At 41.9% G+C, this 22884-nt stretch overlaps 2 protein-coding genes and 1 long non-coding RNA gene across 17 annotated transcripts in view; 1 reads left to right on the forward strand and 2 right to left on the reverse strand.

Moving 5' to 3' along the window:
• The window catches only part of M6 (neuronal membrane glycoprotein M6), a 47826-nt gene that overhangs the window by 11205 nt on the left and 13737 nt on the right, over window positions 1-22884 (forward strand). For 3 of the 10 annotated variants that reach the window (XM_022800924.2, XM_022800743.2, XM_022800835.2), the window contains one exon: window positions 4452-4858. In XM_022800924.2, coding sequence (XP_022656659.1) covers window positions 4717-4858 — 142 coding nt within the window. In that variant the 5' untranslated portion in view covers window positions 4452-4716. Of the gene's footprint in view, window positions 1-3934; window positions 4072-4451; window positions 4859-12025; window positions 12144-15078; window positions 15717-19151; window positions 19307-22884 lie in introns of those variants that run through there. The other 7 variants (XM_022800469.2, XM_022800558.2, XM_086991956.1 and 4 more) reach the window with 6 other exon arrangements.
• LOC111249049 (uncharacterized) overlaps window positions 1-22884 on the reverse strand; it is a 45531-nt gene that overhangs the window by 7906 nt on the left and 14741 nt on the right. The gene's annotated exons all lie outside the window — the stretch shown is intronic.
• Window positions 4754-22030, reverse strand: LOC147758891 (uncharacterized). 6 transcript variants are annotated; one of them, XM_086992026.1, is made up of 3 exons: window positions 21957-22030; window positions 21227-21531; window positions 4781-4894 (listed from the first exon to the last, which is right to left on the reverse strand). In XM_086992026.1, the coding sequence occupies exons 2-3, from the start codon at window positions 21509-21511 to the stop codon at window positions 4868-4870; spliced, it is 312 nt and encodes a 103-aa protein (XP_086848152.1). In that variant the 5' UTR covers window positions 21512-21531; window positions 21957-22030; the 3' UTR covers window positions 4781-4867. The 6 variants fall into 6 exon arrangements, 2 of the variants coding, with proteins under 2 accessions (XP_086848152.1, XP_086848149.1); XR_015329610.1 differs by lacking the exons at window positions 21227-21531; window positions 21957-22030 and adding an exon at window positions 14511-14775 and having other exon boundaries at window positions 4754-4894; XR_015329618.1 differs by lacking the exons at window positions 21227-21531; window positions 21957-22030 and adding an exon at window positions 5246-10722 and having other exon boundaries at window positions 4754-4894.

Consider the following 22884-nt stretch of genomic DNA (forward strand, 5'->3'; position numbering starts at 1 on the left):
CTATGTTTATATATGCATGTTAGTTTAAATGCAATTCAGCTATCACCTCCTATAAACAACGACTTTGTGTTCAGTGATTATAGTTATTTTCAAGATCGGTTTCTACTTGATAAAAACAATCGATATTTGGCACATATCAACCAATCACCGCTAATTATCGTTCCTTGTTTGCGGACAATAAAATCACATTGTTGGCTGTCTGTGCCTGTTAAATTGCGGATCCGGATCCCCCATCATTGGTGTACATGCCTAAAGAAAAAGCATACGCTCTTTTATCTAATCGTTGCTAGGTTTCGGGACTGTTCCTGCAATACAAATTGCAATTATCTCTTATTGTGAGGCCAGCTGACAAATCGGATCGTTGGAGTGTATGATAGGATTTTATTTCACTATTCCGTCAACCCCTTCAGCCATACAGTGTCGCCGCAGTTGTAGCTCTCCCCCTCTGTAGTTTCAACGTTCACAATCCACACTATTTCCCTTGTTGAGCCCCTCTACAATAATATTTGACCTCGAAATAGTACCGGGCTTAGCTGGGTCATCGCCCAGTTGTGTGGATCGATCTCAACAGAATCACGCGAGTATTCAGCAAAAGCACGACGATCGTTTTGTCGAAAAGTCAGATCGTTTTGGCCTTGACGGAGCAGTAATACCCCATAATGTAGACTATCGCCCCAACAAACGGGGGTTGTGCTCCCTGTGCACTATTGTACTATTTGCTGGCAATAACAGAGCTCAGTCGTGGTTGAAGGCTCATCCATTAAGCGTCGTCCTTCGATATCATATATTCGATTCTCGTAAGGTGACTGGATCGTGACATATTCTGTGCATGAATAAGATCATGGCTCAGAAGCGTTCCAAATGTGCGTTGTTATTATGTATCGCGCACATATACTCACTGAGTAGAGATGAAGCCATACGCCCAGTGAGGTATCTAGGTTCGTATTCGGTAAAAGTGCTAGTTGGCTTTTATGAGCATCATGTGTATCATACGATTATTGCCTAAATCATTTTTCGTTGCTTGCTAACGAGGTTCCGCGCGCGAATCTGGTGGAACACTTCTGACTTCTATATTTAATGTCGACCGCTCGTAGAAAAAACTCTAGAGCACACATGGTATCTTAAGGCTGTGAGGATTTAGCACTTGAATGCAGAACGAAAGACGGGCTCCTTCGTATAACGTTTTTAGGTGTTGATTTAGGAAGGTATAATAATTTCTATCGAACCGAATACTAAGTTGATATTTATACTATCGATGCGCACTTACGGTGCATATTGCAAGGTTTTTTTCAAGTAGAAGTATGACACTTGGGAGTCGCAAACGAAGTTTCGTGTCCCTTGGCGCTTGCTGGACGTTTGCCAGTCGCTTGTGGATGTATGTCTACGTCGTGTTGAGACAAATAGTAAAACGATCAGCTTTTCCTTTAGCAAACTATGACAATTTTTACTTCAATTTGCGATGGAATAACGTATCATCGAATTACTCACAATGCGTTGTCTGTCCGACAGGCGTCCAGCGGCTTCGAGTGAAATTTAATTTTTTTAATTTACTATATTTAGATAATAACATTGTGTTTACGATCGATCGCTATCGCATTGATTGATAGATTAAGAGTGTAACGAATTACTACGCTGTTGGTTTGTCGGCCGTTTCATTTCGCGATGATTCTTAGTGTAACTCTTGTTCCTAACAATGTGTCAATGATCTGTTAATGGCAATGACCATGGTGATATTCAGCAGAGAGGGCCATGTCTATCAGAACAGTACAATAACTTGGAAGAAAAGTGATGGCTGAATTAGCAATAACAACAAACACAGCACAGACTTTCTTCTTTTTTTTTTTTTTTTATATATGGGTCCAAGTTATCAGTGCTTTATAACTACTTACGCAATGTTCTCAACCAAATAACTACCGTGAACTTCATTCTCTGTTTTTATGTACGTCTTTGATTTGAAAGAGTTTCGTGTTGTAAACCGATTTTGGTTACCAAAGTGTCTTTTTTCGACTAATCCTACGACTACGCTCTTCAGAAGTTATTGATAAGCTTCTCTGACAAGTTCCAGGTAATCAAATCGTTCAGTTTTCTTTATCCGTACGTTCTAAGTGAATGCATAAGTTGGTTTTATTTAATGTTAGATTGTCAAAAAAAGTACTGATAGTTATGCTAACTAGGTGGCTTTAAGATCTCAGATACTATGAAGTCGTGTTACTGGCATCATTACGTCTTACTGCGCGATGACAATAGTAGACGTGCGTAAATTATTAGAATGCCTTCATTTAGACTGAAGATAAAGCGTCTTAATGATAGGTGGAATTTCTTCAAAATTCGTTAAATTTTTCAGTTTAATCACGATGAAGGCACAAACACTGCCTAGGCCCCTAGAAAAATTGCGCGACTTACTACTAATATGAGTGATTCGAAGCAATAGCGCAAGAGTACTTCTGTCGTTTTTGATCTGGAAAATTCGTATGAAAGGTGCTCCTCATAGGGATCGGCTATTTGCGGGAACAGTTGATCAAACTGTAGCAAAGGTAGAGCGGAACCCACACATGCAAAACCACGACATCGCCAAAGAACCAACTTTTGGATCATTTCAGGAAAGCTGGCTACAAAAGGAGGTTCGATGTTTGGGTGGCGCATAAATTGACGCCAAAGATCAACGACTCGATCGTGTTTCTATCTGTGAAACCGACCCATTTTTCAAGGGGATGATTAAAACCGTATCATATACGATAAAAATGTGCGAATAAAAAAGAATAGAAAAATGTACTCCGTAATATGTGGCATAGCACAGACTGAGTTAAAAAAGGGTTTAAAGGGGGTAAAACGAAATCGTGCGTTACGGATTTAGATCTCTGCTGTCAACAAACAACGAGACTATAACAGTGCGTTAAAAAATTGGCCGAGATTAGTGAACAGAAAAGGCGCCGTCTTCCATTATGACATTGTCAGCTTACATACATCTTTAACTACTTGGCTAAGATGAAAAAGATTTGGATTGACGCTTCTACTGTGTCCGCTCCATAGTGCGGATCTTACGTCGCCAAATCTTTTTGTCATCTGTTCCGGTCTTTGCAGAACTCCCTCAGTGAACGTTCATTTAGTTTCAATCGAAGGAAGGATGTAAAAAATCAGTTGTCACAATCGTTCGCTTAAAAACCTTCTACACTAATGGTGCTACGAAAAAATAGCCCACATTCTTGGTTAAAAACGACTCAATGTTTATATAGTAGAGAAGGTGTGCCAAAATGGAAACTTTTTAACCTGAATGTACAAGGTACGACAGTTTGTATTCTATCTAGTGCGATGTTTTCCTGACTAAATAGATTCCAGTAAGAAGAGTGCACCATTTTTGACGTCTGTGTATTCTTCCTATATTTGCTAAATACGATCAGGTATAAATCTCACTGACGGTGAACTGATCAATTTAGACTCAGTTTCTCTCCTGCGTCAACAACCGTCTACGAGGCCTACGCTGGATTTCTAGCGAGCTATGTGTTGGCTGATGTTGTTAACTTGGAGAGGTTATCACGAGCGTTCGAAAGAGACCCGTTGCCATGGCGCTTGTGGGGTTTCTGTTGTTCATAACAAACCCCTGCTTTGGCGTAAGCTCCAGCGGGCCTCCGCATAAAGAGTGTAGCGGATGCGACAGAAGCAGCAGCAGCAGCAGCAGCGACGGGGACTACTGATCATGACGGCTGCCTCCACCGGACGGCTCCATGCTACCACACACTCAGCGAACTTTCTCCTCGAACTGCTTCTGTTAAATACGCTACTCCGTGCAAAAGAACGATCTGCGCTTACGATGGAGTTAGTCCTTTTTTGCAGTCATTAGTTAAAAACGCATGTATGAGGAAAGCTAAAATGAGCCATCCAATACGCCCAACCGTATAGTCTGTGCTCGTCGTTAATATGGTACGCTAGTGCTTGGAGATCTACAGAAGGGAACTTCAGGCGCGATACTATTGTGAGACTATTTTTATTTGAAAATATGGATTGATCTACATGCTAAGATAAGGAACAACGATCGTGACCTAAGGATAAAATTAAGCTGGATGCTGAAATTTGGTACGATATGCGAATTGTCCCTTGAATTTTACTAAGGCCCCATTTTTCAACGACTTCGATTACTGGGCTTTTAATTCGGCCATCATAGTCTGTCACAATATGCCTGATATCTTGATTTTCCGCTTACATTTTATTTGATATCGGTTTTTTCGGTATACATTTTTATTGCTCGCGACATTCTCAGTCTGTGCCAATAATTCTAGGACTATTCGGTCAAAAACACCAACATATCGTATAGTCTTCGTCGTATACTCCATATTTATTTCAGGTACCAATTAATAAAGCGTTTGACCTATTACTGTTTTTTATGCCAACTTTAATTGATTTAATTTGAAGCTAAACCTTTTTTATTGCTTTTTATATATAACGTTTCCTTACAGGTGCAGCAACTGTGTTCCCTGTGTCCGTGGCCCGTCTTCCAAAACTCGCTTCAATCTTAGCCCGAAGAAATCTCGATTTAAAACTATGGCGTCATGACTCGTGCGTTGTCCAGTTGAAGTCGGCTAACTGAATTGTTATATAGTTGAGTTCTTTTGGTAGTTTTTTCAAAGGTCTTTTGGCGCCTAACTGCTAACAGCGTAGTTAGTGCTCGGTGATCACGTAAGAAAAGAAAAATCAAGGACGATCGGTTAATCTATAATCAGTATGCGCTATAACAACAATAACCGGGCGTATTCGTATTCTTCGATCGACGAAAGAGGGCAGATGGCCGAAGCAGGCTCGTCGGGATGTTGTGGGCGCGGCGGCGGCGGAACCTCTCGTAACGGTCAAGAGCAGACCCACAAAGGTGAGTCTTCTACAACACCTGGGCATCTCTGCAGAACTAGATTTAAGAGAGGATGTTAATGTGTGTAGGGTCTGAAGCCTGCAAGGGAACTACAAATGTATTTCTGCCAAACGGATTTTCTACGCGATTGAAAAGAACATACATTTGAGAAACTGAAATAATAACTAGACGAAGAATACAGACTACGAAAAAGTTCTAACAAGCTGTAGTAGTTAAAATGTAGATAAGAATCTGCTGGTAGAAGGCTTCGACAATTTGTATTTCAAGAATACGATCTGCAAAACAAGCACACACTTGTTTAGAGGCCAAAAACTGCATTATATATATGGCCTCTAATATGATTAAATTGTTAACTCCTTTCAATTCATATAAAATTTCAATACGTACTCTGACGATTTATAGTCGGGTATTTAAGAAAGACTCCAGCTAATTGAGCCTTATCGTGGCCGCGCGCTAGGGTATGCTACCTGACGATTGCCTTATCGTGGCCGCGCGCTAGGGTATGCTACCTGACGATTTTGAAATAGAACAACCTGACGCAAAGTCTATTTGATATCGCTCTGTACATGTCGGATAAATTAGGTAGGTCAACCATATTTGTCCCAAGTTGCCTATTTCATTTGGTTACGTACTCTGTCGTCACTCTATGAAGTTGCGTCACTTCTTTAGACACATACTATATTACATTTTTACGTATCTCATACAAACTGTAACTCACTAATAGGTGTTTCTCAGTTGTCATTGTAAAGATGCAGCTTGTAAGTATGCTTTGACTACTTTTTTTCTAGACTGTAAAGAAGGACATTGCTAATGTCAATGTGGTTGGTAATCAGCCATCTTGGTACCCGCTGTCGCAGTCACCTTTACTGCTATGCAAAATAGCTTTTCCCTCAACGCTACGATGACCTTTTGGGGTGGTAAACTTTGGCCATGATCGTTCAGCCAGTGTTACTTTTCTCGGTCAGGAGTGTGGCGAAGGCATTGAAATATGGGAAGTACTGCTTTACAACTGACTGCGAGTAGGAGAGGAAACAAAAGGCGTTGGTCATCCCGCCGTATTTTGAAAGGCTCTTCAATATATATATTTAAACGGAGAGCTGTTGTCGTCAGAGATGCTGTTGGGGCGCGCAGTCCAGTTTAGCCGCTGGCCGTGAATCTTTACGGGTGCCTGATGGTCGGGTCTTGCTTGTCTTCCACTTCGTAGTAAACCCTGAGTCGTTTTTGCCGGTGATGCAAACTCATCATGGGATCATCACTATAATTTTTATCGAGAAACAGAACAACTGGCCAGATAATTACTTGAATGACCAAAGTCTGTTTGCTAATATTACAGGTCGTGTTGTCTTCTGGAGCTACGAATATTCTTTACCGTAGGCAATTCATTGCAATGAAAAAATAGGTTCGAATGCTGGAGAAATTTGTTTATGATAATAAACATTTTGACAAAGTGGCATAGACGTTACAAAAAAAATGCTACTGTACAATCTATAATGCAGAGAACTATATAAATTTAGAGAAAAAAAAAACCCTCTTTAAAACAAAAAAATTGTCGTCGCCTGTGGCATGTAACGATGAACGCGAAAGCAAAAGCGACTTAGGTAACTTTTCTGTCCTATTTCATTTCAATACTGCGTTTTATATTTTACACCCGTTACGAAAGTCTACTAAAATAATCATAAACACCGTAGAAATAAATCGTTATGCTATAACCTTCGCAATAAGAACCAATCCGAAGTCTCGGTGCGTTAATCATTTGGTAACCGACGTGTACGAAGCGACATATGGCTTCTACTATGTCGTCGTGATAAAATCAGCGCCGGAAGCGATTAGAGTTATTTAAAAGTAAAGCGGATGATTGACTGGATAACTGGCTAGTGCGATTAATTCGAGGCTTGTTGCATAGGCGCTGCCCGTCAGCGGAAGAGTTCAACTGAGTAAGTAAGAGACTTCAGCTGACATTCGAACAGAAGTGAAGAACCAGACCTTTATCATATCGTTCTACTTCCCTCACGGTTCCCCGATCCAGTTACTGCTACTGTCGTTGCTGTTATTAGTGAAGGGCCGCTGATGCTATGCTCAGCGGCTGCATCAGCCGTTGACTGTCCTCGTTTTCGTGTTACTAGTTGACTTCATATTCGTTCAAACGAGAGGTATTTGCCTGTATTCCTGGCTTGTTTGCGCTTCAATGTAACTCTTCCCAGCGTTTTTTTTCCGTTATCCTTTCAGCAGCACTGCTTTGATACGGCTTTCTGGACGATCAGTTTACAGGGATGCACTATGGAGGGCATTGGCTGCGCATAAGCGGTAGTTACAGGATGAAGATATAATGCAGTTAAACGAATACAGAATATCGTTAGGGAAACGATTATACCATATATATATATATATGTGACCAGGGTGTGCTACACATGCCTCGATGTAGGTTCTATGAATCAAACCGGCTTTATGTTAAGGCTTCTTCTAAAACAAAGCTACCCCTGACACCTATTGCTTGCTTTGCTAATGGGCACTGCAAACATTACCTCTGAGGTTTGACTCCTGATTTTTGCTTAGTACTTCGAACCCGTTTATGCCAATACCGGTACGACGAACTTGACGTTAAATTCGAGCAATATTAGGAATGCAGTAGGTTTAAGGCGTATCATTTGGGTCGGCGTAGTTATAAGTTCCGTGAACTAAATCCCCTTGGGAACAGGTGATTCCTGAGTCATGTAAGAACTCAGCCATATTTTGTTGGCAACACATGTATTAGGTTTTACTATACCCATGCTACATAACAACCGGTTCCCATTATTATTGATTCGCTATGTGGAAATAATGAAGATGTCATGAGGTAGAATGACATGTCTAGTGGCATGTAATTAAAAACAGCTACAAATAAAAGCACATCTGTCTCCTGGTGTTAGCCTCTAGCAAATGAGAGAACTCGAAATGGCAAAATTCCCGTTTCTTACCATCGGCAGACAACGCTAATAAGCACATAGATTCACTGTAATCACATACGAGGATCTTGTTGGGTATTCTGCTTCGAGATTTGTGACTTGCCGGTGACGAATCACACGCTATTTCATTCTTCTGCCTCCCTGCCAACGCTAGAAGACATGAAGAAAATTTCAGTCAAGGAACGTTATTATTCGGGCCTATTCTAGCGCGGGCTTCGAAATTTAACAAAATCATTGGAGCCTTAATTAGAAATCCGCGGCCTTGTTTAGGAATGGGACTGGGGTATAATGACAGCATGGGACTGCGTCGAGCTATCACCGTCCGCTGTCGTTCCATTCATCCGCTGATTGTTCAGTTCACTAGAAGAGCTTTTCGGCAGCTCCGCGTCTCAACTGACACATATAGATATGACTTGCATATGATTATCTGGTCCTGTGCTGACTCTCTCAGCGATGACTGTAAACCACGCTACGCTGTCCGTTTGCTCCGTATTGATTCCCGTAAAATACGCTCGCCATATTAAACTATGATACATTAATCGGAAACAAATTTCTTGTCTACAACAACGATAACTACGTTTGCATCTACCGTTTACCATCAACTATTCGCTATTAGTAGCGATAGTTCGATCTCTGATTTCCACATACGAGAAACGAATGAACGAATTTGTATACGTTTGTTGGTTTCATCGCAGGCTTGAATAGAAACAAAATTGAAAAATTATAAAATAAAAATGGCTGCACCGGGCAATGCGAGGCAATCAGCGATGAACTGAGTTGAGTGAATTTTTTATGTGAAATTTTCTGTGCTACCGTCTAGCATGAATCTAAACGAATTGGATTGTGGGGCCTATGCAGCGTTCCGCTATTGGCGGCTGGTGGAAAATTCGTTTCTATAAGTACGTTCTCTATCTACTCGTGCAACTGGTCCGATGTCGGCTCGGCTCTACAACTAATCAACATTACGTTTGAAAGCCATAAATATGTGAGAGTCATAAATGTGAAAAAGGTGTGATCTTTTGTGACTGAGTACAAGCATCAGTAATGAAAGTGGGGGCTATTATTTGTCGTAAGTGTGCAAACAATGACGTGTCTTCCCCAAAAATATTTGGGGCACTTTGAGATGGTCTATAGTTTTTTGTGTATGTGTGCCTAGTAGTCAGCAGGCTGAAATCTTCATCAGTAGCTACTGAATTGTTCAAGTGACCCCATCCGTACCTAAAATGAATTAGACTGTAAAGGAAGCGAATCAGATATATTCATTCATAATAATAGTAATAGATAATAGTGTACACAAAATAGATATGCTTGGTAGGTCTAATAGTTTTAGTATTAAGATTTTCTCATCTTTTAGCCACGGAGAAATATCGACTACGCTCACATAAAAAAAAAAAGTAGAAAGGCATAAATAATAACAATAACGCTGATTGATGCCTGCTTGTTGCTTCCATCATTCCTATCGTCTGCCGTCATCATCCGTACCGTAATTGTCCTTATCGCTACGCCGATGCAAATATAGGTACGAAAAAATAACGGGCGAATTGCGGAGAACAGAAGATAGCGGTCAAAATATGACCGAAAGAAAATGAGTGATACTTTTTCGACTAGCACCGCTTATACTTGGGCTAATTGCACCTGGGCAAGAGGTGGTCTGCTCGCAATGATTTGCAGCATTTGTTACTGGGCCAGTAATCTGGCTGCTAGATCTATACAACTGACCGTTATATCGAAACGAATGAACGTGTCGGAAATGTCGAGCAAGATAGTGTGAAAACGGCATGCCAAAGCCGAGAGAAAGATTTTCTTAGCGCCGTAACCGTAGCGTCACGCTCGCGAACAACAACAGCACTTCCAACAATCATATGTAACACAAAAGACACAACTGTAATACTACCTGGCCTGTTACCTTTGAGCCTGATTGTAAGTAGCGATATTAATGTTACTGGGACTTTTTTAGGGTTTGGCAACTTATACAGCCATCGAATAAATCCACTCATGGAACGATGTATGGAGGTTGGCCTTGGGGACCTTCGAGGAGGGGGTCATTCCATGATACTCTTCAATACGTTTGTTTAACTAAGCGCCTTGTAGAACTTTTTACTAAAAGAAAACCCCAAACACTACCAAGGTGGCTATTTAAATTAGCTATTGCTGTTCAGTCTTAAGTTGCCGTTGGCCATCGGTAACACGGGAAAATAGAGGCAAAGAGAATATATCGCATTGGATCGTCGTCTGTTTTTTCAGAACATATTGGTTTTCAAGGTGATTATAGGCTTAGCTTTGATCTAAAACCTTGTAGCATCATTGGATATCTGTTCATGGCAACGCTGCACCTTCAGACGGGTGTTTTCACTTCGATCTTCCCATCGCATGCTTACTACTCCAGTTCTTCGTGCTAAGCCTGTTCATATATTCAATGTTATTATCATCTTAATTGGCATTGCTTATCGCAACTTTCGCAGAAGATAGTTGCCTTTGGAACTTTGGAAGTTGATAAAACAAGCGGCGTTCAGTAGGATCGTACGCGATGATAAACGCCAGGGTGGATAGCATACAAAGACAGACAACGGTCTGTTACTGTGTGCTACTCATCGGGGTAGACACTGGATCGACGGTAGCAGCTAACGATCTGGCGGCAATTAGGAAAAGCCGAAAAAGTGGTAGCGATCATCTGTGACCTAGTGATGACGACGTTAACAATAATCGTGTAACAACAATATATTCCTTTTCTGTGTTTCGTATCCCGGTCGTTTCCTGTATTCTGCTGTAACAATTTTCGAAAATTGCCAGAAACAGAGTGGCGTTACAACGTGGAAATAATAATGACAGAGGCAGAGAATTGAATCACAAAGTGTAGGAAATCAACGCTCGGATAGTGCTTTGAAAAGGTGGACTAAATTCTAAAAGTTTTTTACATGCCCTATAAAAGGGACTACCCCCCCCCCCCACTCTCCTCTTCAATAACAGTTCTTTATAGGATAAGCCAACGTATTTATGCTCAATTAAGTAATAAATACATGGCCAGTTGTTTGTAGGAAGCGCACATGTATCATGCAATAGACTTTAGTAAGCTGCGTGACTTTAAAAAGCCGGTCTGTCTTAATTTTATGTATATGCAATATAGCTGCTGCATGGCTCCCCCGACAACAAGTTTAGCGTATGGACCTGTAAAAAAGAATATCACTGGCGCTTTTCCCCTGTGCACATCTAACTAGTAGTCGATTTGTCTCACAGATTTTTCGTTCGCAAAAGATTATAGACAGGCCAGCCTTATACAGACAAATATGTATGTACTAGGACATGACCATTGTAGCGTTTCAGAGAAGTTACACACGCCTTGATAGTAAATCAGGTGATAACAGGCACAATAATGATTGGTATGATGGCGTTGACAGCACGTTCGTCTTATTGTTCATTGATGGGGGTTGGGGGATTCGAAAAAATTCGTGTCGTTCTGCGTTTTGTTCGGGTCTCGCTCGTTGCATTTATGTTGAAGCAGATCATATTGTTTTCGTTTAATTCGGCTTTTATTGGGCCGCAAGACTCCTGAAACGTGACGCATACTGCGAAGCGGCCAGAATGATGGCCGCATCGCACTCCAGTTGTTACATGTAGAAGGAACGGTGATCACTGTATCGTACTAACGGCGCATACAATAGCATGCTGTTTCTTCTGAAGTGGGAAGACGTTGTGATTTTTGCTGTTGCTGCCGCCACCGCCGCCGCCGCCGCCGCCGCCGCTCGCAAAGCTAAATGTGTAGGCGGGGTTTCCACATCAGTTCAGCTTTGACCATGAAAACAGGCGGCGCAAGCTGACAAAAATAAGGTAATTCGCCTCGCACTTTGTTCTATGTTTTTTCCTTGTCAACTTTGACGTTCCCCTTCGGTGGATATCTTCTACAATCCTTCTCCATTGTCGATTGTATACGATCTATCATAAATACGAATAAAGTGGCGCGCATTATTTACCCGCGGTCATCAGTCGACTACAGTACATCTTTTTTTTTTTCAATGAAGGAAGCAACGCAGAGCAAAGAATACGAAACGGATACTCGATCGTTCGTGCACGCTAGTTGTATATCGTATACCTGACAACCGATATACAGTACAAGCAAACAGGGAGCGCAAGAGGCGACGTATAGAGAAAATGCCTTCCTGATGTTACCGTCAGCGAACAACAACTAAAACCTAGAACGATGCTATGACTGAAAACGGGTAAGGGAACGCGTCGGCGTGTTCTAATATTCCCGGGTAAATATGAATCGTTAATGAGCAATGACATACGTAGCACATTGCAGCCAGTGGTGATCTCTCTCGCCGCTGTCATCACCGCACCTTCATTTGGTAAGTTCTTTCAACATTAGAATGAGAGCTCAGAAGCAACCCTATTTCTCAAAAAATGGCCACTCTTCCATTAACTGATCAATTTTCTCTTAATGTAGTTCTCTTTCATAGTTATGGCTGTATTGGTACGGTAGGGATAGCTCAATGGTGATCTTAGGGACATGTTGTCCTCTAGGTTCGAACCCAGGCATAGACACACGGTTCGTTTGGTGCTGGAAGCCAACCAGCCGTCTGGTTAAATATCGAATGGTGATGCCGGATACAAAACTCGAAGCATACGGGGACAGCTCGTATGGCGAAATACAAGAACAAGATAAGATCTTTCGTCCTATGTTCCTTCGATGAAGTTACAGGATACAGAAACAATAGCATATAGGCGTTTGTGTTTCTTAAGGGGCGTTAAGAATAACAATAGAAATATGTACGGATATTCGGATTGCAGGCCAAAACGATAGATCGATGGAGTGTGCTGGACACCAAGTGTTACCGCAGGCGTGCTGAGTGCATGTCTTCTCTGTGAAATTAGGTTTTTGTTCGGACAACAATAGATATCAGCAAGACACGAGACGGGACCCTTTTCGTTTCTTTTGATAATATAATAATAGTAATCGTAATAGAAATGGCGATTACAATGATCCTATTGGATTATTGGTCCGATGGTTGAATGAAAAACACAAAATAATTTTTGTATGGGAAGGAATTTTGGAAGTTCCGCTTTTTTTTTCGAAGAACGGTCACGTGGACGCGCATAATGAAGCTGTACCAACAACAAGATAAGGTAACTAATACAAGTATATATCTATGGATTACGATATTACAGATTCTTGTTTTTTGTCACTACTATCGTTGTTGGATAAAATTGGAGAAAAGTTATCGGAGACAAGGTGTGGATGGCGTAACTCATCACAACCGCTCTATGTTAAGAAGAAGATTTACTTGATATCCGAAGCGACATTTTGTGTGGCTGTCTTGCTTGTCTCGTCTCGCTCCTATTTCGAATTGGTTGAGTACCGTTTGTCATCTAATCCCATTCATTTTTGTCACGGAAAATATCGATCTAATAAGCGAATCAGTCTTCATCTTCGCATTAGGTCAAACAGCTTAAATCGCCATAGGTACAGTGTAACTATCAACGATATACTCGCTAATTAGACAGCCATCATATGCGAATATCACAGGTTTTATCCGTTGATACGTTCTGTTGCTCGAAGTGATTCGTATCAATTAGCCTCAATGATGGAATCAAAAGAAGTATTGAGCTTTTAAGATCGTACGTTCAGGACAACGAATACAACAGGAACGAACAACAACTGACCTATACAAGGAACGGATTTAATGTGAACCCGTTATATCAAATATTAGTGCATCGTTCGTGAAGTTCGATTTTTGACACGTTACAGTTTATGCTCACGAAGAGCCAAGAGCTTTTTCTTCTGTCGATGAAATGGCCTTGGAATTATCGAAAACAGTTTACCAATCATCTTGTTCTTACTTCTCCAATGGAATATGTGTCACGTGGAATATTGCGCTATCACGTGAACACGTACCGTGCCTTGGCTTCCCTGAACGAGACAAAAGTCGCGATGGAAATCAGATAAAAGGCCGGCATATGCGTATGTATGTATGTATGTATCACCACTAAAACCGACCAAATAATGAGCCCAGTGTCAACTTTTCGTGTTGGAAGCAAATCACTATATCTAGCGTTATCTATTTTAGCTGGAGCCCTTCTATAATCAAATCTGACTCTGTATCGCATTCTAACTCCAATGACACACACTTCACGCCAGATCTACCAAGTACGTTTAAAGGACTCCGCTGTATCTGTCATTACCAAGAAAAGTTTATTTGGAAAAGTCTTCATACGTTTGCCAAGCCTTGTGCATCTTTCAGTCAAACTGATTACGTTCTATTCACTTGAGAACAGAAAGCACCGCTGCTTGCGACCTTTGTTCAGGGGCGCTGACGCTGAGGAAGGTCGCTCAGAACAAGGCGTCTGGGGACGAACTAGAAATTGTTACTCGCGCGGAATTTTACCAGGTTCTTCTTGATATCGTCTTCTATACCGTATTACTCCTGTATACTTATAGTACAAAATACAAAGCAAAATAGATTGTCTCCCTGGAGATCTGCCGTAAGAAGGCCAAACGAATATATACACACGAGCGACTGTGTATAGCCGCCTTTTTCCTTGCATCGTTATTCATTTCGCCTCCGTGCCCCTGGAAGCGGTCGCTTCCTATGCCTTAAATGACAACTTAGAGAAAACATTTTCTAAAACTGTCGCGTTGCAGCCTTCGCTGTAGAACGGCAGATACAATAAGGAAACTGCGCTTGCAAGGAATGAGGGCATCCTATCACACTTACTTATTAGCTTCTTTAAGCTATATAGTTACTTGCTAAACACTTGCGAAGTTTTCAATGCAGCTGCACAATACAAGTGGCTTATGTCGAACCACGCACACTCACATAGATGACTAGAACGTGAAAAAAAAAAATTCGACATTTAACGCCTGTCCTGCAATCTACCGTGTACTTGGTTTCGGAATTGTCATGGATGTCCATATACCGTATCACGTGTCATCTGTTCTTCAGTGACCCATGCGTCTTCCGGTATTGTTCCTATTTAGCAGTATCTATTATCCAAATGCTGGATGACGTTCACGACAAAAATATTCTAATGAACATTTGTAGCACGTTCGTGCAAACGCAGTCCGCAGTCAATTGTGCGTCCGTTGACCGTCACGTCGACATAAACACTTTCTACGCGTTGCCACCTTTGTTTACTTCTACATTATCGTGGGCAGTTCTGTCATGTGAATAGGCTTCACACATTTTCAACTCTTGCGGATGGCCTGCAACATGTTTCTATCAAACAATGTAACCATTTCCGCTTTCGCAGGCATCGTCATGGAAGGGTGCAGTCTGCACAATTTATGATCAAACGCCAGATCGAATAAGAGTCATCTCTGATAGAATAGTTGGTAGCATGGCTAAATGCTTCTAGCCCTTCGTGTACGGAGTGCATTCTCGTCTTGCTTGAACATTCGCCTATAGAGAAATTACTCGACCTATTTTCTGACAGTATTGATGAAGAATCTCGTACACATATCCAGATAAAGTATGTGCCGAATTGACAGATGAGCGCAAAGTTGACAGTGGGAGAAAAACGCGCTAATGAAAATGTTAGATCTTAAACGTTAATAGTACATGCTAAGTAGTGGCATTGTAGAGGTTATACTGTAGTGTAATGATGAGGCCAATGCTGTTTTGAAGCCATCAGCTGAAGAGCTGTACCCTTCGGCTGTTCCATAGAAGAAAGCATTGATGCGGTGATATTTTATCGATTAGGAAGTCCAGCTTTGACGTTTATAACGTGTAAATTGAAAAATATAAACATGCGAAAAACAGTGTTTCTTCGTCGACAGCAGCAGCGAATACAACCGCTACGCGAAGCAACAAATTGGGAAGAAGTTAACGAGACTTCGTTTTGGTCTCTGAAGGATCAACCAAATGTTGATCCTTCAGAGAGACAACGCGGATTGGGTGAGTCACGTCGATGGCGCTGTCAAGGTACTCCTCTACTTAGTTCTCACGATTTGCCTACTCATGCATGTGACAAAATAACACTTTTCGAAAAATACCAGGCTGTGTTTTTTTTTATCACACTTGTATTGAAATAGTCTGATAGTTCTAGAATGGCTAGAAGAAATAACCTTGATCGCTCGAGGTAAACATAAGAGGAGCCAATGATATATTTGCGCGAGCCTCCATCGTGTTCCTCCTCAGGTGTTAAAGTGTTCACTTTGAGAAATCTGCTCACGCAAAAAATTGGCAACATTTTTTTTGGGCAAAAATCAAACATCTGATGTAATTATTATATAATTACATTCTTTATATAATAACAATCTTTTGGTACCTATCGTTGTGTGCGTTTATGAGATTTTGGCGCTTATGAATAGATAGTTTTGGCCTACAAGGTGTGCGTGAAATTATTTAGCATATTTTACTAATGTTTCACATATACATTTTAGCACAAAAATAGCCGGTTCAAGTAGACTATTTATGTTAGATAAAATGCGATGAAATCATATGCAAGGAAATCATTTACCAAAGTACCGACGTCACGGAATAGCGTAGGCCAGACGAAGTAGTAGGGTAAGTGGTCGTCACAATTGTGTCGACCATGGGACTCATTTTTTTCTTTTATCAGGTATTTTCTTATCAGTTTTATCACCGATACGTCGCTAGCGTTCAGATCTGGTTGGAAATTAAAACAATAATTTCGCTTATTTTTTGATACCTGAATTTCAAACGCTTAATTCGAGCGCTAATGGCACTGCAGCAAACAACGCCGGTGCTGGCTAACAACGACAAACTCTATTTTCTGCTCTCTGTTATCTCCGGACTCTCACATGAATCATCCCTCAATGTCTACTTGACACAAAGCTGAATAGCTAATCTGGTAGCGTTTTACCAATAACAGCAGTGGTAACATTACGGAACCGATGACGGCACGCCGTTCCAGTAACTGTAGTAGTCGGAAAGCTGAATGCCAGCTATAGAAGCCACTTATCGCATTGTCTTAGAGGCAAACTGATCCACATAACAACAACAGCAGGTCGATGGTATAAAAGCGTCACCTCGCGTAGAGACTTGTCGCGGGGTTGGGAATTTCGCAACGAACGCACCAGAGCAGCAGAAATGGCCGAATTAACCAATGAAAAACACGTCGCCTTGAGAGACTAGCTCAAAGTGACAAAAATTGCTTCTTTTTGTTGAAGCTGTAGTGTGCTAGTTGCCGCATCTCGTTATTCGAAATATCAGAGGGAGATGTTTGTCTGCTGCGGCCTACCCAGTGGCTGCTGGTCAGCTTGATTCTACGGCCAAGTGCCCACAATGGGAACAACATCTACTTGTCTGCGGTGCGACGGCAATGACGAAAGGTTCCCGTCTGATCTCGGACGGTGCCGATTTAAGTCGATATTGCTATTCGCATATATGATTGCCATAGCGTCTGGTGCTAGGCCCAAGCATGTTCCAAGGCACAACACTTCCGGTTTCTTACGTAGCTAACTTAAATAGCAGTGGCAGCTCGCCACCAAACGCCATAAAGAAAAAAGATGCGCGACCTCCTTATCGTCATCAACTTATCCGGCGGTCGGCATCGCGTATCGGCAATTGCACCTTGTCAACGCTCCTCGATCATGACTGCTTGGTGTTGCTAAGGTATACCTCGAAGTTTAGATTTTGGCCAGTCGCAACAGATATACGAGCGAAAGAAATGGAAGGGACGCCGCAAAAAAACGCCAGCGTAAATCACACGCCCGCCCAAGTATTTGCCCTCAAACCTCTTTACAGCGCTTCCAAAACGTTGCGACTTGAGGAATTGTCACAATGACATACGCGAACCCTTTAGATTGTTGTGGTCCGCCGAAAAACTGAATGGTGCGCTTACAGCAGTTGAAGACGATGCTAACGTATCGAAATGATCTTTCTGTCGACAATGGACAACAACAAGGAAAATTGACAGTTATTGTCGTGACACAACCATGGGCAATGGACCTTCCGGACGTCGAGAAGCCTACGCTGTTCTGCTACATGAGTCGAAACTGCTCAATTCGTGGAACGGTACTGGTAGTCGAACGGGCCTATAAACCGACGTTGCACGCAGGTGCAAATCGCCGTTCATTGTTATTGCTCATGTTTTTCTGTCTTTTTATCTCTGACTCTTGCGTTCGCTAGCTAATTGACTGACCTAGCAATTAATCTGCCATTTGACGGACTAGATGTTCTGTACGGATGTCAGGGTTAGCTAAACAATATACGCTTGGTCAACAATGGCTGTACCTATAGTTGGTCGCTCTAAACACCTGTAGCTGCAGATCATGTGTTAGGCTTGTCTGTATTAGGTCGCGGTCTACAGGGTAGTAATAGTTGTAGTGATAGTATGTGGAAGCCCAATAAACCTCATGTGAATGAATAATCCTCGTATCAATAGTGTGTTGAATTTAAGTTACGTTTGTACGGTTTGCCTTGCAAGCTTTTTAGAATGCTGCTGTTACTGTTACTCTCGCGGCGATTGGCCCGTCCGCCGATAAACGGAAAGGGCTTTGAAAATAGGGAAAGGCTTTTTTTCAAAAGCTCTTCTCTGTCTGGACCGGCAGCGATTGTGCCGAATGCCATGACAGGCCCGACTGTCAAAGTCACACGCATACATAGTGCTGCTTCTCCAGCTGAAACGGCTGAATGTCCAGACGTTAGAAGCGTGCGCGCCCGACGGCCTGGCCGTCTATCCAGATGACACTAACTGGATTATCAGTTGTAACAATCGTTGCAGCTGTGATACCGACCAGTTTGCTTGTTTCAGAAGAGCTGTTACTTTCTGTTTAGCTAGAATGGAAACTGGATAGTACAGATAGACGAAGTAGTTCTCGGACCTAACATCGAAGCTGCCTTAGCTTGCCTTTTCGTCAAGTCGCCAATCGTCTATCTCAATTCACGAAGCACAGGCTAAATCTAAATTCGCTATCTGCCACGAAATGCCGCATGTAATTATTAGGGCAAATCGATCGGTGCTTTGCTTGATGACTGTAACCAATTCTAATTGTCGAAGGTCGGTCGGAGGAAGAAATGGACTTGGAATCAACTTTTAAGTCGAACAAAGACTGCTAATCGTTTATCGAGTGGAAGAGGATAAACAGTGTACAAATGTAACATGTTACAATGACGCGGATCTGAACGATAACGGATAGCTTCATAGTTCATTTAATAGGAATCCTTTTCCGTCCTGGGCACGCTGTCCCATCAAGAAACGTCCATTAGTATTGATGCGTTTATTTAAATAAATCGTTTTGTTCAGTAGTTGTTTATTCGAGGTGAATTGTCTCTGAACACGTCAGCTTTTATACAGCGAGTTCGTGCTTGCTGGTCGCTTAGTGACTTCAACACGACTTATTCCTTCGACAATACGCCGTCGCGACTAGGCCGTTAGTTACGCGATTGTAGTCGTAAGACAACTGTGATTACTATGAAGGTGTGTTCATCAGAGTAGGATAATAAATACGGTGTATCACAACGGAGGAAGAAACGTACCGGCTACGGCATCTAGGCACGATTCGGATGCCATCGTCTTGGCGATCTGATGCCGCACGAACGTCCGAGTAAGTTCAACAGACTTATATATTGACAGCAAACACGTATAATACGTTGACATCTATGGCCGCCGACGGCACCGGCTCCGCTCGTATGTAAAAGCTGCTTACACGGCTATTTATTTAAGTGCTGATTGCTTACGAATGCTATTACGGCAAAAATTATAACTCTGAAAACAAATTTATTCGTTTTGCCCCTATAGACCCATGGCTGGCCGAGACTATGATGTTGTCTCCTAACGTTTGCCTGCACATTTCAGCCGATGCCTGTTAAATGCATCGATAACTGAACAGTCTCTGAATATGACAGCCCAAGTGTAAAAATGTCTTTATTAAGCACGCTAGTATCGTTCCCTCTGTCTATGTATGCGTGCGGTTATACAATGGATTTGCTTTCGACGCACACAAACATTTGAATATAACTAAATAGAAAACACTACCAGCAGTAATATAAACAGGAGATGGCTACCGTCACTTGTCGAGTTGTGTTTACATGTATCTAGGCATGGTATAGTTCTATTAGGAGACTAATAGTGCAGGACGAATGAACGGAAAAAGCTCTAGCCAGGCAAGGCGTAAATAAAGTCACGGTAGACGATGTGTTACATCTTTTTCTTTTTTAGCTTATTTGACTCCAGAGTGGTCTTCTGTGCCATAGACGTTTTCGTCGTCCGATAGGCATCAACGTTCCGGCCTTCGAAAGCGATACGGTCACAGGCCCCAGCACTAGTACCGTTACGTGGTTGAAATGGAAGGTAGCGATGCGTTACAACTATCCTTCGAAAGCCGAATAGTCTGATGGCTGAACGATAGTTTTACGAGAGTTGTTGCGCTCGTTGCCAAACATTCCCACAATGATTTTTATATGAGAGCTGTATTTGTGTTAGTTTTTGTTTTAGGGTAGATGCTAGGGTGAGTACTGCCGCATGCAGACAGACAAAAACAATTGTTGTATCTTCCTACTGACAAGAAACGGGAAATACGCCAGCAGAAGTAGTTATCAAAGTTCGATTGTTTTTTTATTAGTTAACATAAACATACAGCGGCGCTGGATAAAATAAATGCAAAGGGCAGGTGCTTATCTAAGCTAGCAGTCGAGTCAACGACTATACCCATACTCCCCAAAACGTTTCCATCGCACTTATGTTACATTGAATTTATAAGCCGTCAAATTATGATCAGGGAAAACAGTGCTACGTCTGCAAAATGGCACGCAGACAAATAAGATGGGAGGTTTGTCCTAGGAAATACTTCTACATATGGTGCAGTGCACTGTGCTTTTGTCTTTGGATTGAAAATTTCATGAAAACTCAGAACATTAGTTAATCAGAAGAAAGTTAAAGAAAACCTCAAAGAAAACCCCAACATACAATTTACAAATGAGAGCATCGTAAGTGGCCACTGTGAATCATTCCAGATTAATAACTCCAGTGTATAGGTTTTCGGCTGTGCTTAAGTAAAGAAATAACGACTCACTATCTCGATAAACGGCAAAGCACGAATGAAAACTAGGCGTGAATGACAGTTAATTTGAGGTTAATGAAGGAGATATTAAAATATAGGTATATCTATGAGAAAGTAGTATTTAAAGTATTGATTTCCGCGGTATCTGTCCGGCCCTCGTAATGTGCGGATGCTGAGGAAGTACCGGCGGAGCCTTTTGCGTCGTTGTTGTAAACTCGCTTGCTTATACAGGGAGTGACATGCATCATCTCTGGAGATGGTGCATCGGCAGGAAAAAAGTAGAAAATCGAATAGTCGCTGGCGTGTCACCTATGAGGTTACTGCAAGCCACTGTGACCCCTTACGTGTAATGGAAACGTAAACAGACACAGACTATGCCATGACGTCTCAGTTTATTTCGATCTGATCGTCGGCCTATCGTCTCATCCGTTTTCGTGAGTTCACTTATTTCTCAGGCATACAAACCTTCAGCCGCTGGTATCCTTTGCAACTACGTTTGGCGGGTTCTCTCACTAATGCTGATGTTGCTGCCGTCTTCGTGTTGCTGCTGTTGTTGTTATAACAATGAATCGGCACCAGTTTTACCGTAGCCCAGCCAGTTGGCCCTGCTTGGCCGGGTCGAAGGGTGCGGACCGTGATCTGCGCGAGCCGGTGGCGCGGGACGACGTTTTGCTCATACAGAAGCCCCAAGAGCCATCCGCTCGTCTGACTATCGTGTTCGAAGTAGTCGTCTGGCACATACTCTAGCATGGCTATAAACGCGCACACAACTTGCAGCATTATTATGGTCGCAGGAGACAACGGAAGCAGGGACACGATCAATTAAACATAGACATGTTACTGCCAACTTCACGTATACATGTTAGTAAAGAAGTAAGATCATAGGAGCAGCAAGAATCGTTGTCCGTGGATCATATGTACGTTGTGGCAACAAGGTACCTGTTGCGCTGTCTGTCCACGACAGGACCAGTCAGGCCGACAACGACGGCGACGATAGTGACAGTATTGCATGACAGCATTGCAATATGGTATACATATCGAAATTTAAAAGTCGATTGGTTGCATAAGGACGACACAGCCGGTGTACTTGTTTGCTTATTATTTCGACTGGTTTTTATTTCGAACGTTTTGTGCATTTAGTCCTGTTTATACGAAAGAAAAGGGAAAAGGAAGTTGCAATTAATAGTCCACTTACCGATTCGCTCAGGCTAGAGACACGAGAAGCAAAGTACTGTTACAACTCTCCAGCTAGCACCAAAACGTTTTTCTTCCTTACCGTCTGCATTTGCCGTCCGTTTATAGTAATGGCACCTACCGTCCAGGTGTGACAAACATGGACTTCAGCGACTTCTGCGATGGTCGGTTAGTCATTCAAGTGACTCATAACTCAAGGGTAAAGTGAGCTTTTGACAAAAGTGTAAATTGTAGAAAAAAAGAGAGCTAGCTATCTATGTATCGTTCGTTTCTAATAGTATGTCTGTGATACTGCTATTGTTAATCAGTAATAATGATAGTGGCAGTATTAACTATTAGAAGCCACATAGTAATTGATGTTACTACTTTTATTTAGGCGGCCACTGGCAGTAGTCAAGTAATAACACAAGCCTGTGTCTTCCAAGTACTGGTGTTAACATCAAGCAGGAAGCTGAGTCAAATGATTAGACTTAAATAGGATGTATCAGGTTGAAGCCCTGTCAATTTCTGTCTGTTTCAAATATAGATTTATTGTGTGTCAGGATTCATACCGTTCGATTATATTAAAATGTTCGGGTTGACTTGCCTATGGTTATCAGCAAAGTAAAAAAAAAAAAGGTACAAAAAGGCTCGCTCTGCTTGGCCTACTAGATAAACATATAAATGGAGATTATTATAATATTATGCACTGTAATTTTCATTGCATTTAAGTAAAGATTAGTTTTGAAAGCATCTGTACGATTAATTCGAACGATGCCAAGCTTCGCACCAGAAAACGCTAATAACAGATCTCGTTTAGCTAGGGACGAAACGTTCTGTTTTTGCGACAAGAAAAGTGCCTTTCTTGAGGCGTCTTGAGACAATTTTTAATTGATATTGTACTGTTTTCGCCCCATCCCGTACAGGGTTCGTATGTTTTTCAATAACAT

This window comes from Varroa destructor, unplaced genomic scaffold (assembly GCF_002443255.2).
Source record: "Varroa destructor unplaced genomic scaffold, Vdes_3.0 BEIS01000001.1, whole genome shotgun sequence".
NCBI classification, from domain to species: domain Eukaryota; kingdom Metazoa; phylum Arthropoda; class Arachnida; order Mesostigmata; family Varroidae; genus Varroa; species Varroa destructor.

Coding starts and splice junctions, on each gene's coding strand:
- LOC147758891 (XM_086992023.1), bottom strand. CDS start 21,541: ATGCTGCAAGTTGTGTGCGCGTTTATAGCCATGCTAGAGTATGTGCCA. Junction 4,895..21,226: donor AAGGATACCAGCGGCTGAAG/GTTTGTATGCCT, acceptor TCTTAAATCTAG/TTCTGCAGAGATGCCCAGGT.